This window comes from Myxine glutinosa, chromosome 9, assembly GCF_964187855.1.
Source record: "Myxine glutinosa chromosome 9, kmMyxGlut1.1, whole genome shotgun sequence".
NCBI classification, from domain to species: Eukaryota; Metazoa; Chordata; class Myxini; order Myxiniformes; family Myxinidae; genus Myxine; species Myxine glutinosa.
In genome coordinates, this window is record NC_136269.1 from 93,004,915 (window position 1) to 93,022,483 (window position 17,569).

General features: G+C 43.5%; 1 protein-coding gene across 1 annotated transcript in view; it reads left to right on the forward strand.

Moving 5' to 3' along the window:
- LOC137435741 (A disintegrin and metalloproteinase with thrombospondin motifs 16-like) overlaps positions 1–17,569 on the forward strand; it is a 257,905-nt gene that overhangs the window by 197,092 nt on the left and 43,244 nt on the right. The window contains exon 18 of the mRNA XM_078785110.1: positions 3,381–3,573. Within this exon, the coding sequence (XP_078641236.1) occupies positions 3,381–3,573 (193 nt within the window). The remainder of the gene's footprint in view (positions 1–3,380; positions 3,574–17,569) is intronic.

Here is a 17,569-nt window from a genome sequence, read left to right on the forward strand (position 1 = left end):
AAAAAAGTTCAATAGGAGTTTGTTTCACCCGTCTTTTTTTGATTCACAATCTTATGCACCCCTAATTTGTAATTAAAATACTTTAAGACCAACCACGGCCCGCACGGGCCTGGTTATCTTTAACGAAAATCGTCACCAAACACCGGAACCAATGAGATTCGAGCATTTGAAAAAATATTTAAAAAACCAAAACACTCAATGGAGGCCGCCATCTTCCAGGTGCGGAAGTATGCATAAAAAAAATTGCGAAAAAGTACAATAGGAGTTTGTTTCACCCGTCTCTGTTTGATTCACAATCTTATGCACCTCTAATTTGTAATTAAAATACTTTAAGACCAACCTCGTTTCCCGGGCCCGCACGGGCCCTGGTTATCTTCAATGAAAATCGTCACCAATTACCGGAACCAATGAGATTCGAGTATTTGAAAAAATATTTCAAAAAAGCTTTTTATCACATTTCAGACGCTGAAAACGGCGTCAAATATTCTAAAATTGACGAATAATTATTTTGTAGAAATCTCGCGGCCATAGGGGATAGTTTTTCACGGCCGGAAATATCCGAAATTGAGACGGAATTCACCGAATTAATCAAGAATGATGTTTTATAAATTTTAATCTCATCCAGAATGCAAATGGTGTCATTTTGAACTAGGTACGGTACCTACTACACCTACCTCCTACCGACTACCGAACCAACTGATGTCTTAGTGATGGGTAAAATAGTGGCAAGAGGCTTTGGCTTCGCCGGCTCATTGCGGCTTTGCAGTCGGGTACTAGTAGCTGGCGAAGCCGGTGTTGTGAATGAACGCGTACGTATTATGTTGAAAAGCCAGATTGTGCTGGATCCCTTGAGAATTTCGAAGCTTTGACGCACCAAATCGCTCACTGGAGGCCGCCATCTTGCGGATGCGGAAGTATGCATAACAAATTGAAAAAGTTCAATAGGAGTTTGTTTCACCCGTCTTTTTTTGATTCACCATCTTATGCACCTCTAATTTGTGATTAAAATACTTTAAGACCAATCTCGTTCCCCGGGCCCTGGTTATCTTCAATGAAAATCGTCACCAAACACCGGAACCAATGCGATTCGAGCATTTGAAAAAATATTTCAAAAAAGCTTATTACCGCGTTTCAGACGCTGAAAACGGCGTCAAATATTCTAAAATTGACGAAGAATTATTTTTTAGAAATCTCGCGGCCGTAGGGGATAGTTTTTCACGGCCGGAAATATCCGAAGTTGAGACGGAATTCACCGAATTAATCAAGAAGGAAATTTTATAAATTTTAATCTCATCCAGAATGCAAATGGTGTCATTTTGAACAAGGTACGGTACCTACTACACCTACCTACTACCAACTACCTAACCTACTGATGCCATAGTGATGGGTAAAATAGTGGCAAGAAGATTTGGCTTCGCCGGCTCATTGCGGCTTTGCAGTCGGGTACTAGTAAAATATCCTTATTTTCACCTGTTTTACTTCATGTGTTTCACGTGTTTGTTTGTGTTTCAAACTGAATGAAAAACGAAAAGGTAGAGCATGCAGATTGTGATACATGACAGGTTCAACTATATGTCCGGTCTGAACGGTATAGGAATCAAAATGGCGGGGTATGGAGTCAGCCTACTGCCGTAATGACATCACAAAATCACATGACCCCTGTCATGTGACCAGATCCTCAGCTCTGATTGGTGTACGTTTGAGGAGACATACATACATACATACATACATACATACATACGTACGTACGTACGTACATACATACATACATACATACAGTGCATTCAGAAAGTATTCAGACCCCTTCACTTTTCTCACATTTTGTTATGTTGCAGCCTTATGCTGAAATCGTTTAAATTCATTTTTTCCCTCATCAATCTACTCTCTGGAAGGAGTGCTGGCAGGAAGTGAACAGGTTTTGACAAAGACATAATGACCCCATAATGACAAAGAGAAAAAAGGATTTTAGAAAGTTTTGCAAATTTATTAAAAAGAAAAAACTGAAATATCACATTGACATAAGTATTCAGACCCTTTGCTATGACACTTGAAATTTAGCTCAGGTACCTCCCATTTCTCTTGATCATCTTTGAGATGTTTCTGCACCTTGATTGGAGTCCACCTGTGGTAAATTCAATTGATTGGACATGATTTGGAAAGGCACACACCTGTCTATATAAGGTCTCACAGCTGACGATGCATATCAGAGCAAAAACCAAGCCGTGAGGTCGAAGGAACTGCCTGCAGAGCTCAGAGACAGGATTGTGTCGAGGCACAGATCTGGGGAAGCCTACAAAAAAATCTCTGCTGCATTGAAGGTTCCCAAGAGCACAGTGGCCTCCATAATTCTTAAATGGAAGAAGTTTGGAACAACCAGGACTCTTCCAAGAGCTGGCCGCCCGGCCAAACTGAGCAATCAGGGGAGAAGGGCCTTGGTAAGAGAGGAGACCAAGAACCCGATGGTCACTCTGGCTGAGCTCCAGAGATCCTGTGTGGAGATGGGAAAAACTTCCGGAAGGACAACCATCACTGCAACACTCCACCGATCTGGGCTTTACGGCAGAGTGGCCAGACGGAAGCCTCTCCTCAGTGAAAGACACAGGAAAGCCCACAGAATCTTGTTTCTCATAGTCTGAGAGTCCTTTAGGTGCTTTTTTGCAAACTCCAAGCGGACTTTCATGTGGACTGACACATCTCATAATGGTCCTCAGACCTGCCTAGAGAGATTCAAACGTTCAAACGTTAACGTTCAAATTGAGATTTACAATTCTTGGGAAAATCGACTGTTTTCTTACATAAGAAGTTATTAATTTTTTTATTTTTGAAGAATGCCCTCTTAACCATGAAAAATATACTTGTTTGGCATTCCCTTTTGACCACATATTTATAAAGCTGGGATTCTAAGTTCAAATCCCGAATGATCTGGAATTTGTCTATTGTCTGATAATGTCCTTGTAGTTGATATAAAATGAGTGATCTTTTTCTCTCCTGTCCTTGTCCTGCATTCCTGGATGTGATATATTAGCATGCTCTGCATTGGGATCTTCTAATGTCCACCATTGGCCTTAGAAATCTAAAAAGACCAATGGCGTCTTTGTGCTTGTTTAAATGATGGCTAAGAGCCTCACAACATTGACATTTTAAATAATGCACACTTCCGTGGACATTTAAGATCAGCCTGTAAGTAAATGCCACGTTTTGAAATGGGTACAATGCATCGCGATATTTTTCGATATTACGGTGGTGGGTGAAAAAAAGTTGAAATGCTCGCAGGCCTGTAAACTTCAAATATATAAATGCGTATTCCATTACCAAAGTGATCGTATTGCATCGCGTTCTGGCTGATTCAATGGGCTACAATTGAGCTTTGTTTTTCACAGCTGGCAGGTCGGCGAGTGGACTCCATGCAGCCGTAGTTGTGGAGGGGGGAAGGAAAAGCGTGAGGTGGTGTGCTTCAGAGGTGACGGCCTTCCGTTGAAGGAGAAATCATGCACGACTCCAAAGCCTCCCACTCAGCGTTCATGTGAGGTCCATGCCTGCCCCCCTCAATGGCATACCGAAGCTTGGACAGAGGTACTCCATTGGCTTATTTTCGTGTTTTTTTGGTCTTGCGGTGTAATTTGATTACGGACGCAACTCGACACACACCTTTCCACTGGTATCAAGTCTATCTGACAATCTTCCACTTCGGAAGCTACTTTATCTTTTGCCACACGCTAAATGCTTTTTGTTGGCAAGTTTTATTACGGCTCAGTTGCTCAATCAATGCTGTAAAACACAATTTGCAAAGCGGTTAATAAGGTGTCAGGTATTTCTACTTTCAAGTGATGATTGTGTCACGTGTTTAGCTCAAAAGAGTTTGGCTGCAGAAGCACGCATGCAGTATGCAAAGTGGATGTGATTAGCTGCAAACAGTGACAAATTTGATGGCCATTTGATGTGCTGTGAAAATACTTGATGACGATTTGCTATGGCAAGCAAAATATTACAAGTTGATTTAATACATTGGTTTGCCCGTTAGTCAACGTATCGAACATTGATGAATGTGAAACGAAATGTTTCCAACGTGACGTCGCATGCTTTTCGCAGCAAGTTGGAGACTTCCAAAGGCAAGATGTTGCAAATCACAGAATTTTGCCTCCACAAAAGTTACTGAAAATTAGGCTGTATTTTTGCTGCTTAAATCATTCCATTTTTATATTTGGCAAGTGAAAGAAATTCAACGATCAGCTATTAATACATAATTGTCAGCTTTTGAGATTTGACTTTAGCCTCCGTTTAAACGACAACAAAGCAACTATCAATACTATGCTATACTCTGACTACTACTACTACTACTACTACTACTACTACTACTACTACTACTACTACTACTACTACTACTACTACTACTACTACTACTACTACTACGCCACGCCACGCCATTTTGCTGCTCCTCGAGCCGTGCTATTTTCGACATTTCCTTCTCATCCTCTTCCGTTTTCGTTTGTATTTTTGGTTTATTTGGGTTATTTGAACCGAGTTGGTTCATTTTGTTAGTTTACTTTGACGTCACGTTTGAGTTATTAGTCCTTTTGTGTCCGGGCCTAGCCGCGGCGTGCGGCCGCACCCGTGTGGGACTAGTTTTGCCGCGCCCGATTTGCGGCGTATCACAAACTGTTTGACTTCCTTGTTTTTGCTTAATCACCCTTGACTTTCTGTGCTAAATTTGCATAGTTTTGGCGATTAAGCCGATAAGTTATTTGCTCAACGCGCGTTTGATTATCCTTTTGAGTTAATCTTTAGCATACCGGTCCGGTCGTGCTAAAATAAGCAGAAGCTCGTGAACGAGCTAATTGATATATTTTTTTTCATTTTCATTTGACGGGAAATATACCGGTAATAGTAATCATGCCTCTGGATGGTACATGGGCAAAAATGGCCGCCACTACCTCTGGTGCAGGTGGGAACCGCCCTGCCCACCCGTTTAAGGCGTTAACAAGGAAGCACGGGGTGAAATGCGAGTTGGGACAAATCACCCAAATAGAGGCCTATGTAAACGCACTCACTAGTGTGGTTGATCCAGCAACGATAGTTGCAGCCTCGAAAATGTATGGACAAGCTGTGTTCTTTCTTAACTCGGAGGCTGCAGCAAACAAAGCCATTGAAAAAGGGATTAGTGTGGGAGGACTCTTTGTACAAGTCGAGCCGCTCTCAAGTCTTGGTACAAGGATAATTATATCTAATATACCTCCTTACGTGCCTGACAATGTCGTGGTGCCTTTCCTGGAACGACTGGGAGTGTTGAGATCACTCATCAAGCCTGTGTCTTTGGGCTGTCATGAGCCCTCCCTACAACATGTCTGGTCTTTTAAAAGACAAGTCTCCATTGAATTGGGAAAGGATGCTGAATGTGAGGGGTCGTTTGTTATTCCTTTTGATGGAAATAATTACAGGGTGTTTTATATGACAAACGAAGCCCGTTGTTTTGTATGCAAAGCGAAGGATCACAGGAGAGCAGACTGCCCCACTATCATTAAAGAGGTTGCAGCTCCTCAACGTCCAGATCAGCCTCGAGAGGATCCCAGCGTCACTGAAGGTAACCTAAGAGAGGTGGTTGCTCCTTTGTGCTCGAGGGCAGTGGACCCTCAAGAAAGTTCTATACCAGCTTCTCATCCCAACTCTTCCACTGCCATAAATCAATGGCAGGCAGTGGGAGCAGGGAAGGCAAAGAGAGCACAGAAGAGGAAATCAGAACCCGCAGAGGATGGGACCACGGAACACCCTGGTACAATTGAGGATGACACGGGAGGTAATGTGTCAAAGGGATTTGTAAAGCCTAGTATTCTGAAGGAGAAAAGAGTGGTAACCCAATCTGAAGAAATGGAAGAAGAAGAAGAAGAAGAAGAAGAGGAAACTATTCATCAAACGACAGGATATGGAGAGTCTTCTCTCTCAGATCCACCCAAAGACAGTTTGAAGAATGAACAGGAAAGGAGACCGTCAGGTAGTAAACCCAGCACGGTAAAGACAAACAACCTAAAGGTATCTGACTTGACAGGGCCAAACGATACTGTGATGTTGGCTCCTGAGAAAATGCATCCAATAACAACAACTGCAACGAAGCTTCAAAATAAACCAGGGATTGAAACATCTACAAGAGCAGTTCTGAACCGAAGGATTAACACCGAAGTTTCAAAGGATTCTGAAGTAGCATTCATCGGTGGGACAGACAGAGAGAGGGAACCAGACACACAAGCATCAATAAAGTTGCTGGCACTGACCGACATCTCAGGTGATGTCACTTCACTCACTGTTGGCGCAGAAAGGGGAATAGTTGAGCACATCTCTATTTTACCACCCCAAAAGGTTGGATCTCCTATACCAATTGAGGAGGAGGCATCCATTCCCACAGGTGTAGCAACGTCCGCCGCATCAGAGCCAAAGGAGCGTTCCTCTGCGCCAGAAGATTATGCCAAGTCAGCCTTGAGAGACGACATGGCAGAAGACTTGACACATTGTACAAACACACCAAAGGAGAAGGATCTTGAACCTCCAGACAGCGATGATGAGGAAAGTATTGGTGATGGGGAAGACTATCAAGGGTCACTGACTGGTTTAGAGACAGACCTACCTGCAGGACGCCATTCCTGCATTCCCAGCCAGGAGATACTCGAGTTCCTGGAACAAAGCTTGCATAGCAGGAAGAAAGTGGAAAATGCGCTGAAACGGTGGAAAGATTATGATTTGCTAGTGCAGTCCTTGTATGCACTAAGGAGAGAGGGACATAAAACAAGGACTTCAGGCTCGGCCAAACAAGCCCGAGTCAGGAAGTTTCTAGCAAAGCTGTTGAGTTACGGGCCTGAATATAAATTCGTTTAGGAGGATGAATTTCACAGAAACAAAACTCTCAATACAATAATGACATCAAACTTACGAATAGGATCATTGAATGTCAATGGCTGTAAGGATGCATTCCGTGTGCACCAGGTATTGTCATTCTGTGTGAAGGAAAAACTTGAAGTAACCTTTTTGCAGGAAACCCACACGACCCCAGAGGCTGCATCCTGATGGGAAAACCAATGGGAAGGCTTGGCCTTTTTCAGTCACCTAACGGACACATCTTGTGGAGTGGCTACCCTCTTTTCACCAAAGAGGAAACCTGAAATACTTGTCATAAAGGAAGCCAGTGTGGGGCGGTTGCTACATATAAAAGCAAAGTTTGAAGAATTTGTTGTCAATTTCGTCAACATTTATGCACCTTGTGTAGGAGTTGCAAGGGGGATTTTCTTCAACCGGTTGCAGAGATTCATGCTCACCTTGCCTGGTGAAGAGTGTGTAATTCTTGGAGGAGACTTTAATTGCACTCTAAACCCCTCCCTTGATTGAATAGGTCAGGAGCCGCATAATCCCTCTGTAAGAATATTACAACAAACCATAACACTGTTAAACTTGAGGGATACTTGGCACATACAACACCCCACAGACAGAACATTCACGTATACGAGTATCAGAGGTGGTCATATATCACAATCCCGGCTCAATAGAATTTACGTGTCTCGCCGTTGGTGAAAGATTGTCAGTGACTCCGGCATAAAAGTTTCCCATTTCACAGATCACAACTTGGCCTGGATTAAGTTTTCCCTGGCGGAAACAAGGCGAGGCCCTGGCTTGTGGCACCTGAACAATGCTTTAAGTCAGGATGAAGCCTTTTTGTCAATCTTTTTGAATTTTTGGCAAGCCTGGAGGAATAAAAAAGGAGATTTTTGCTCACTTGGATTCTGGTGGGATGTAGGCAAGGTACGATTGAAATTGCTGTGTCAGGAATACTCGTATGGATCGAGCAAAACACTTGGGTTAGGGATCAAAAGACTGGAAGAGGAACTGCTGCACCTTGAGAAGCACCTGGCCACACTTACCTCTACTGAACTGCAGGCATACCAAGAAAAAAAGAGCACCCTTAAAGCATGTAGTCGTGTGAAGGCACGAGGGGCATATGTGCGCTCCTGTTTGCAGTTTATTTCTGAGGATGAATATGTCCTGAATTATCTCAAAGGGGTGGAAAAACGCAAAGGTCAATTCAGGACTATAGCGAGTGTTCTCGCAGAAGATGGTCTCTTGCTCAATGGCTCTGAGGGTGTTCAAAAACGAATTAGAGCCTTTTACGCTCAGCTGTATTTGGGTAAGAGCACAGATGCAGGTGCAGGTGGCACTTTGTGGAGTAGTCTTCCTGAAGCCTCTGTAGAAGACCGGGAGCAGCTGGAGACTCCATTATCTCTGGAAGAATTGAAAACCGCCCTGCACAGCCTATCAAGAGATAAAGCCCCTGGCATGGATGGCTTATCATGTGAATTCTATACAAAAGTATGGGACTTGGTTGGACCTGATTACCTAAACGTAGCTCAGGAAGCATGTGATACAGGTATAATGCCCCTTTCTTGGCGTCGAGCGATGCTGGTCTTGATTCCCAAGGAGGGTGACTTGAGAGACTTGAAGAATTACCGCTCTGTGTCTCTGCTGTGTGTGGATTATAAGGTCATGGCTAAAATGTTGTCACTCCGTCTCGGACCAGTCCTGACAAAATTAGTCAGCCCGGACCAATCTTGTGCCATTCCAGGCAGGACAATACATGACAACATATCCCTTGTCAGAGACCTGATACAGTATGCGGACATGACTCGGACTCAAGTCGGATTTCTTTCCTTGGATCAGGAGAAAGCCTTTGACCAGATGAACCATGAGTATCTGTTTGAAACCTTGCTAACATTTGGGTTGGGGAGGAGATTTGTAGGCATGATTCAGACGTTGTACATGTCGGCAGAATGCCTAGTCAAAGTCAACGGTTTCTTGCTCGCGCCCTTTCCATTTGAGAGAGGAATAAGACAAGGATGTCCCCTGTCCGGCCAATTATATTCCCTATGTATCGAACCCTTCCTTTGTTTGATGAGAAGAAGGCTAACTGGCATTGTGGTGCCACACAACAGGGTCAACCTCAAACTTTCTGCATATGCAGATGATGTTCTCGTGTTTGCCAGTAATGCAAGGGATATGCAAATAGTTTATGATTGTCAGCAGGTCTATTCAGCAGCATCGTCTGCTACAATCAATTGGAGGGAAAGCTCGGGGCTTCTAATTGGACAAATGCAGGTAAAGGAGTTACCAACACTTTTTCAGAAATTGACCTGGAGTCGCAATGAGCTCAAATATTTGGGGGTGCACTTATCCACTTCCCATGGGTCCTCACCACTCATTAACTGGAACACTTTAGGGGACAAGATCGAAGCAAAGTTGAGAGACTGGAGTGGACTACTAAAAGTCCTGTCTCTGAGGGGAAAAACACTCCTTATTAAACAGTTTATAATTCCGAAGTTAGTATTCAGGCTCTCTTGCATAAGCACTCCAGAGGAGTTTCTGGTTAAGATGCAGAGGAAGCTACTGGACTACTTTTGGAATGGTAAACACTGGGTTTCCCTGGGCATTCTGAGCTTGCCTTTTTCAGAAGGTGGACAGTCTTTTCCCTGCCTTCGAAGCCACTACCACGCATCCAGGCTGAAGACCATACAACGTTACCTACATGTGAACCCTGCACCGCAATGGTGCTCACTGGCATCATACTTCTTCAGCAAAGTGCTCAATCTTGGGTACAAAAGGAATCTTTTCATCATTACATCTCGGAGCCTGTCTAGTGCTACATTGCCTCTTTTTTATCAAGAAATGCTGAAGGCTTGGAATGTAGTCGACGTACAAAGAACAGTTCCTTATCCAGGCAAGGACCTGTTAGAAGAACCGCTCATTCTCAACCCTCTTCTACAGGGCCCAACTCTGGCTTCCTTTTCAGTAAGAAGGAGCCTCTTAGCTGGTAGCATATCCACAGTGGGAGACCTTCTGAACGATGGTAAGAGAACGCTTTTACCCAAGGAACTCGCAGCGAAAATGGGCCTGAGGACAATCAGGATCCCCTCCAGGATACTTGAAGAGGTCAAAAGCTCCTTGCCTCCCGATTGTCTGGAATATCTAGAGAATCCCAAAGAGGGTGATGGATCTGGACAGATGTCCATCGGTAACTCCATGGATTTTAAAATCCGACCACGATGTTGCGAGCTCTCTCAGCCAATACCTGCAAACAATATGAGTAAGACCCCTGGCACAGTGGAAATGTCGTTCTGTGGGCTATCAAGGAAAAATATATACCTGCTAGTGATCCACTCGCTCCATTATATAGCTCTTGCAACCCGACTGGATACTCCCTGGCGTGAGATTCTTCCACTTCCTTCGACTGTTCATCCACGTTGGGATTCACTCTATCTCTACCCAACGCCAAGAATGATGGCAGACTTAAGTTGAAGGTTGCTACATGGTGCACTGAGCTCTGGATCTATGATGCGGCACTTCACTAACTTCTCAGAGGATTGCTGCTTTTGTGGTGAAAGGGAAACTATATTTCACATATACCTTCAATGCCACCGTCTTGAACCAGTGTTCTTACTGATGAAAAATCTTCTCTTGCGCTTCTGGCTTCATTTCTCTCCAACACTTTTTATCATCGGGCACCCGGTAAAGAAACCAAGCAAGTCACGAGATCTCCTTGTTAACTTTATTTTAGCCTGTGCAAAAATGGCAATATATAAAACCAGGAAGGCAAAAATTGAGAAAGATGTGGTGGAACACAGTTCTGTATGTCTGAAGGGCTTAATACGCTCACGCATTATTTCGGAGTACAAGGCGGCAGAATATAGTAACACTATTCAAAAGTTTAAGGAAACCTGGACTATAAATGATGCACTTTGTACGGTCTCCCCACAAGATACTTTGCTCTTATTTGTATAAATGTGTTATTTGGCATTCTTTTTTTTGGTGTTCTTTGGCGTTCTTTTTTTGGTGTTCTTTGGCGTTCTTTTACCTTCCCCTTATCTGTCTTGGTAGTGCTGTCTCTTCAAAATGCTCTACCTTGTCTACTGTAGTTCAAACCATGGACTTGCAGAGATGAGGAATTGAGCGACATTAAACTGGGAACATATGTTTGCCTGAGCTTGCATGAGCTCTGAACGCAAATCTCTATAACCTTTCCAACAAAAGCACTACTACTACTACTACTACTACTACTACTACTACTATTACTACTACTATTACTACTACTACTACTGTTCCGATTATTCACACCCTTTGAGAGGATGGTTGGAGAACGTTATTGGTCCAAATCTTTTACAAACCCGATTGCGAGATCTGCTGTTTGACTGAAGGTGACTGGAATTTTGATTTTATTTTATTTTTACCAATGCTGTTTTTCTTATTTTGATATATATACAGGGTTGTCCATCATGTGCAACTTTTTATTTAACTACAATATTTATTAATATCGGTCGATTTTGTTTGTTTTTGGCTAATAATATACAGCATTTGTTAAACTTTTGTTTATTATCATGAAAAATTGCTTCAACAAGCAATAAGGAGCGATATCATTAGTATTTGCCCAATCCAAGGGCTGCACCTCTGGATGACAGCTGTCATACGTACATTCAAGTTGTCGATGACTCGGCTAAGAACAGGAGCTGGCATGTGTCTAATTTCACATGTGATATTATTCTTCAAATCCTGCATTGTGTGTGGGTTGTTTTCGTAAACTTTAGCTTTGAGGGTCCCCAATATTTAGTAGATAGGATGAGACAGATCCATGAAGTAGGGAGGCCATGGGTTGTCCGCCCATCAATAAATGAGTCGATCACCTAGGAAATGTCTCAAAAACTCTAAAGCACCATTGGAAAATACGTATGCGTTGGTTCATTGGAAAATACGTATGCGTTGGTTCATTGGAAAATACGTATGCGTTGGTTCATTGGAAAATACGTATGCGTTGGTTCATTGGAAAATACGTATGCGGTGGTTCATTGGAAAATATGTATGCGGTGGTTCATTGGAAAATATGTATGCAGTTGTTCATTGGAAAATATGTATGCGGTGGTTCATTGGAAAATATGTATGCAGTGGTTCATTGGAAAATATGTATGCGGTGGCTCATTGGAAAATATGTATGCAGTCGTTCATTGGATAATATTGTCGTGTGCCTACCCTGTAGTGAACACCGCAGGGTGACACGGATGACCAAATGAGCTTTAACTCCAAGGCGTTCAATCCAATGATGACGGTATTCTTTACCCGCGAGGGAAAGGAGAATGATGAACTTACCTGGACGGGTTCCACCCGACGTCTTTGAACCTGCGACAATCAACTCACACCCACATGGAATTAAAATGTATAAATATACCGGCTTTATTAAAGAAACGCTGGCAACAAAATAAAACATGGCAAAATAGGATTCCTAAACGGGACGTCCCCATACAGACTCAAATACAGACAATGGGAAAAATAACTGTGAAAATAAATATGTGTGTGTGGGAACTTAGCACTGAGAAGCTCTTGATCCTCATCAGGAATCGTCCCGGATCGTCACAGGCCTCCACATCCTTGCGCGGGAACCACAGGCTGCATGGCCCGCGAGCGGGAACTAGGCCTCGCTGTGCAGTCTGCTTCTCGCCGCTGAGCGCGAAGTGAGCAGGCCGCGCCCATTCCCCTCGCCCCCACTCATCCCTGTCGATCTTGTTCACCAACACCGACGTGCCAAGGAAAAGAAAATGCAGCCGTGCCTCCAATCGGAACCCCATGCAAAGAGAGCACACAAATGCGTCCGCCTTCCACCAACACCTCCAAGTCCAGCTCAAGAGGCACCGTATCTCTGACCGTTCTTTATGAACTCCGGATGCCGAGGGCCTATATGTGACCATTCGCTATGGAGTCCAGCTCGGAGAGAGAAAAGCCACGAGAAACCAAAATGTCGGGGAGACGACCGCTTGCCACCAAACCCAGAAAACGAGAGACAAAATGTCCGCCCTCCAACTCCTTTGTACTCAAGGCTCTGACGTCATCCGATCATGTCTGCGTGTCCGCTCCTATCAGCTGGTTCCATCTCCTCGCTCTTGGTGTCCTGACCAATCGCTGCTCTTCGGGGCATGGCCGCTCAAACTTGCCTGCTTGATGTGGTGATGTGGCTGCTGGCAGCGCCAGCAGTATTGTTCAATGTCTTGTTCCGGTCACTTTTATTTAGTGTCATTAATGCCCGATTTCTTAGCTTGTGTGTGTGCTGCGTTGTCATAAGGAACAGAAGAAAAATAACAGAGGCCATTACATACAGGGGATTTATTACCCATAATCCCTAACTAATTAACCTAACCACAACCCTTGTGATGGGAACAAAGATACGCGCTTACACGACATCTGGTCTAAACGAATTTCCTACTTATGTACATGGGGTTTCTTCTTCTTCATCATGACATCCGGACCATGGTAATCTCTAAAAATCTACCTGGACTAAGGTATTGCCTACCCCCCACAAACGTAACAATATGTATGCGGTGGTTCATTGGAAAATATGTATGCAGTGGTTCATTGGATAATACGAGCAGAGTGCCCGCCCTACGGGCGACACTACGGGCGATCTTGTTCCAAACGTGCAACACATTTTTCTGCCATCGGATATTTTCTGCTGACAACTGCTTTGACTTGAATTTCTTGCTGATTTCCTTTGGTAACATTGCTTTTCCTGATATCTGTTCAACTTAGGTGTCTTTGGTTTTTGAGGCATCTCAATTTTCCAGATTTTTTTTTTTTTTGCAAATGTCACCCTAGCTAACAATATACCCATGACCACCTTACCCCCCTCCCCCATCCTCTCACAATCCCCATCAACCATCACCCTAGCTAACAATACCCATGACCACTCCACACCCCTACCCCATCCCCTCACATTCCCCCATCAACAATCACCCTCGCTAACCCACGACCACCCACCACATCCTTCACCCCACCATCCCCTCACAATCCCCTATCAACCGTCACCTTAGCTAACAATACCCATGACTCCACCCTTCCTCCCCCCCCTCCACCATCCCCTCACAATCCCTCATCATCCATCACTTTGGGGTCTAACAATACCCACGACCACCCGACAAGCCCCCGCCCCCTTCATCATCCCCAATCAGTACCGGAATCCGAGCTCGCAATGCACCATGTCTCTATGTACTGTCGCCGGCAGGATCACGGTGAGTTCACAATGTGAAGTCACTGGCAATCTCGAAAATCGGCAGTCTCTGTTTTTTTCCGGCACTTTGTGGTTGGCGAATAAAAAAAACATCCCTTCAAATTAGACCGTGATTAATGATTGCCAATGGTTTTTCAGAAAATAAAATTGTGTTTGGATTCCCTTTTAAGGGTATTTTGGGTCTTCAGGGTCTTTTCAGTTTTTTGGGTCGTGATGGTCTTTTGCTTCTTCAGGGTCTTTTCAGTCTTTGGGGTCTTTTTATTCTTTGGGGCTTTTTGGGACTTAAAGGATCTTTGGGGTGTTTTGGGTCTTTTTGGTATTTTGGTATTTGGGGTCTTTAGGGGTCTTTGAGGTATTTTGGGTCTTCAGTGTATGTATGCGGTCTTTGGGGTCCATTGGGCCTTTGGGTCTTTTAGACCTTTTGAGTCTTTAAGGGTCTTCTGGGTCTTTTTGTCTTTTTGGTCTTTTGGGTCTTCAAGGATCTTTGTGATGTTTTGGGTGTTCAGGGTATTTTTGGTCCTCTGGGTCTTCAGGGTCTTTGGGATGTTTTGGGGTCTTTAAGGGTCTTTGGAGTATTTTGGGTCCTCTGGGTTTTTGTGGTCTTCAGGGTCCTTAAGGTCTTCGGGGTCTTTTGGTTCTCTTGTGTCTTTGGGGTCTTTAAGGGTCTTTGGTGTCTTTTAGGTCTTCTGGGTCATTAAGGTCTTTGGAATATTTTCTGTCTTTGGGGTCTTTTAGGTCTTCGGGGTCTTTGGGGTCTATTGGGTCTTTTCACTCTTTTCGGTCTTCAGGGACTTTTAGGTCTTCAGGGTCTTTTAGGTATTCAGAGTCCATTTGGGTCTTCTGGGTCTTTTCAGTCTTTTTAGTCTTTGGGGTCTTTTGGTTCCTCTGGGTCCTTTGGGTCCTCGGGGTCTTTTGAGGTATTTTGGGTCATTGGGGAATTTAGGGTCTTCTGGGGTCCACGAGGTCTGCTCAGTCTTGTAGGTCCTCAGGGTGTTGAGCGGGGGGGAGGGGGGGGAGAAGATCTTTAGGGTCCTCTGGGTATTTTAGGTTAAGTATTTCAGGTTACATTTGTGGGTGGAGTCAGGTCAGCTGCCAAACCAATGGGCGAAGAGCGGACATACATACATACAAACACTTGCTCCATTATACTGCATATAGATTATGCGGTGATTCATTGGAAAATATGTCTTCGGTGGTTCATTTGAAAATACTAGGGCATTGCCCGTACTATATCTATATCTAAAATTATATCCCCCCCCCCCTCTATTTACATGCAATGGTTTGGTCCAAAGCGAACGGCTTCCGGAGTTTGGTAAAGAAATCGCCATCGCATGCACAAACGCGCAGGAAAGCGAATGAATCGCAAATTCGGTTTTATTAGTTTTAAAACATAGTTTAACGCCAACATAGTTTGCAAACGTGAAATAAATGAATACGCTCTCAAATGTGCCATCCGAGGCAGAGTGTGCCCGCCACGTTCGGCACACGCGATCGTTCGCTGCTCTCTGATTGGTTGAATCGTTTTTTGGACATAGCTCGGTAAGTAATTGTCCGATTAATATGAAACCTTGAAAAGGCACATCCTCGGGTCCCCAGCAATATACCTGGCAAGTTAAAAGTATATCGGACCCGTGGTTGTCGAGAAACAGCGGTCACAGACAAACGTACAAACGTACAAACGTACAGACAGAGATTACTGGAATTATAGATAGATGTATGCGGTGGCTCACCGCCTTGCTGGAAGATTACTGAATTCATAGTGATGGGGCGTGCTTCCTTCTCAGTGCCCGACGGAATCTTATCTGCAACATGTCCACGTATCTATGTGTGTTGACTGTCACAGTATTTCCAGCTTTGTTCTCAAAGAAGAACTGTTCTGTTATATACCACTAAATCCAATAGCAGTCAAAACTGTTACTTTGGCTGCAGAAACTGGTTGTTCCATAAGTTTGTGTGGTTGGTGTTCTGCATGACTGCTGAAATGAAAGTGGGCCTCATCACCAAAGAAGGTATTGTCCAGACAATCGTGGTCCTCCTCGATCTGCTGGGCAATGACGGTGTAAAACTCGAACCTCTATTTCAGTCTGGTGCTGCAGTAACTGTATCTTGTACATATACACTTTCAGATTTTCATGTATAATTATACCAAAGGTCGAGCGAGAAGATCCCATCAGCTGTGCAAGTCAGCATGTCGACTTTTTCGTAGAAGCCTGCAAAGCTTCGCTCGCATCCTCGTGTGTTCTTACTGAAGGTTTTCGACCACTGTGTCCTTTAATTTTGTCTTTCACAGTCCAGTTTCTCTAAACATTTCAACAATACGTCTGATAGTTTTGTATTGTGGAATTATTGCATTTGGATACACCCTACAAAACTGTTTTTGTGTAGAAATATATGACATCGTCACCAAAAACGACTCTAAATTGAGCGTCCAATGGGGCACAAAGAAAATGCATGACCTGGTTGAAACTTCTATAGAAAAAACCTTGAAACTGTTCTTTAGGTGACTTAAAAATAAAAAAAGAGGGTCGCATTAGTAAAATCATGACAGCTGTTTGACAAATTGAACATCATTTTGGACCATCCTGTATATATTGAATTATATTTCTGAAAGTGTTAACACTACAGAAGAGAAACACTATTCTGTAGTGTTAACAAAAAAGACATCAGGCAATATTTAATGTCAATACAGTGCATTCAGAAAGTATTGACACCGCTCGAATTTTTCACATTTTGTTGTGTTCCAGCCTGAATTTAAAATGGATTAAATTGAGATTTTTGGTCACTGATCTACACAAAATACCCCATAATGTCAAAGTGGAATTTTGTTTTTAATTTTTCTTTACAAAATAATTAAAAATGAAAAGCTGAAATGTCTCGCTTCAATAAGTATTCAACCCCTTTGCTATGACACTCCAAATTGAGCTCAGGTGCATCCAATTTCCTTTGATCATCCTTGAGATGTCTCTACAACTTGATTGGAGTCCACCTGTGGCCAATTCAATCAATTGGACATGATTTAGAAAGAAACTCACTTTTCTATATAAGGTCCCAAAGCTGGCAGTGAATGTCAGAGCAGAAACTCTACCAGGAAGTCCAAGGAACTGTCCGTAGAACTCCTATATAGAATTATGAGGAGGCATAGATCTGGGGAAGGGTATAAAAAAAATTCTAGAGTGTTAAAAGTTCCCAAAAGCACAGTGAGCTCCATCATTAGGAAATGAAAAGAATATGGAACGACCGAGACTATTCCTAGAGCTTGCCGTCCAACCAAACTGGGCAAGAAGGACCTTAGCTAGGGAGGTGAACAAGAACCCAATGACCACTCTGACAGAACTACAGAGTTTTATTGGCTAAGTTGGGAGAACTTGCCGCAAGGACAGCAGTCTCTGCAGCACTTCACAAATCTAGGCTTTGTGGGAGAGTAGGCAGACGGAAGCCACTACTGAGAAAAAGGCACATGACAGCACACCCGGAGTTTGCAAAAAGGCACGTGAAAGA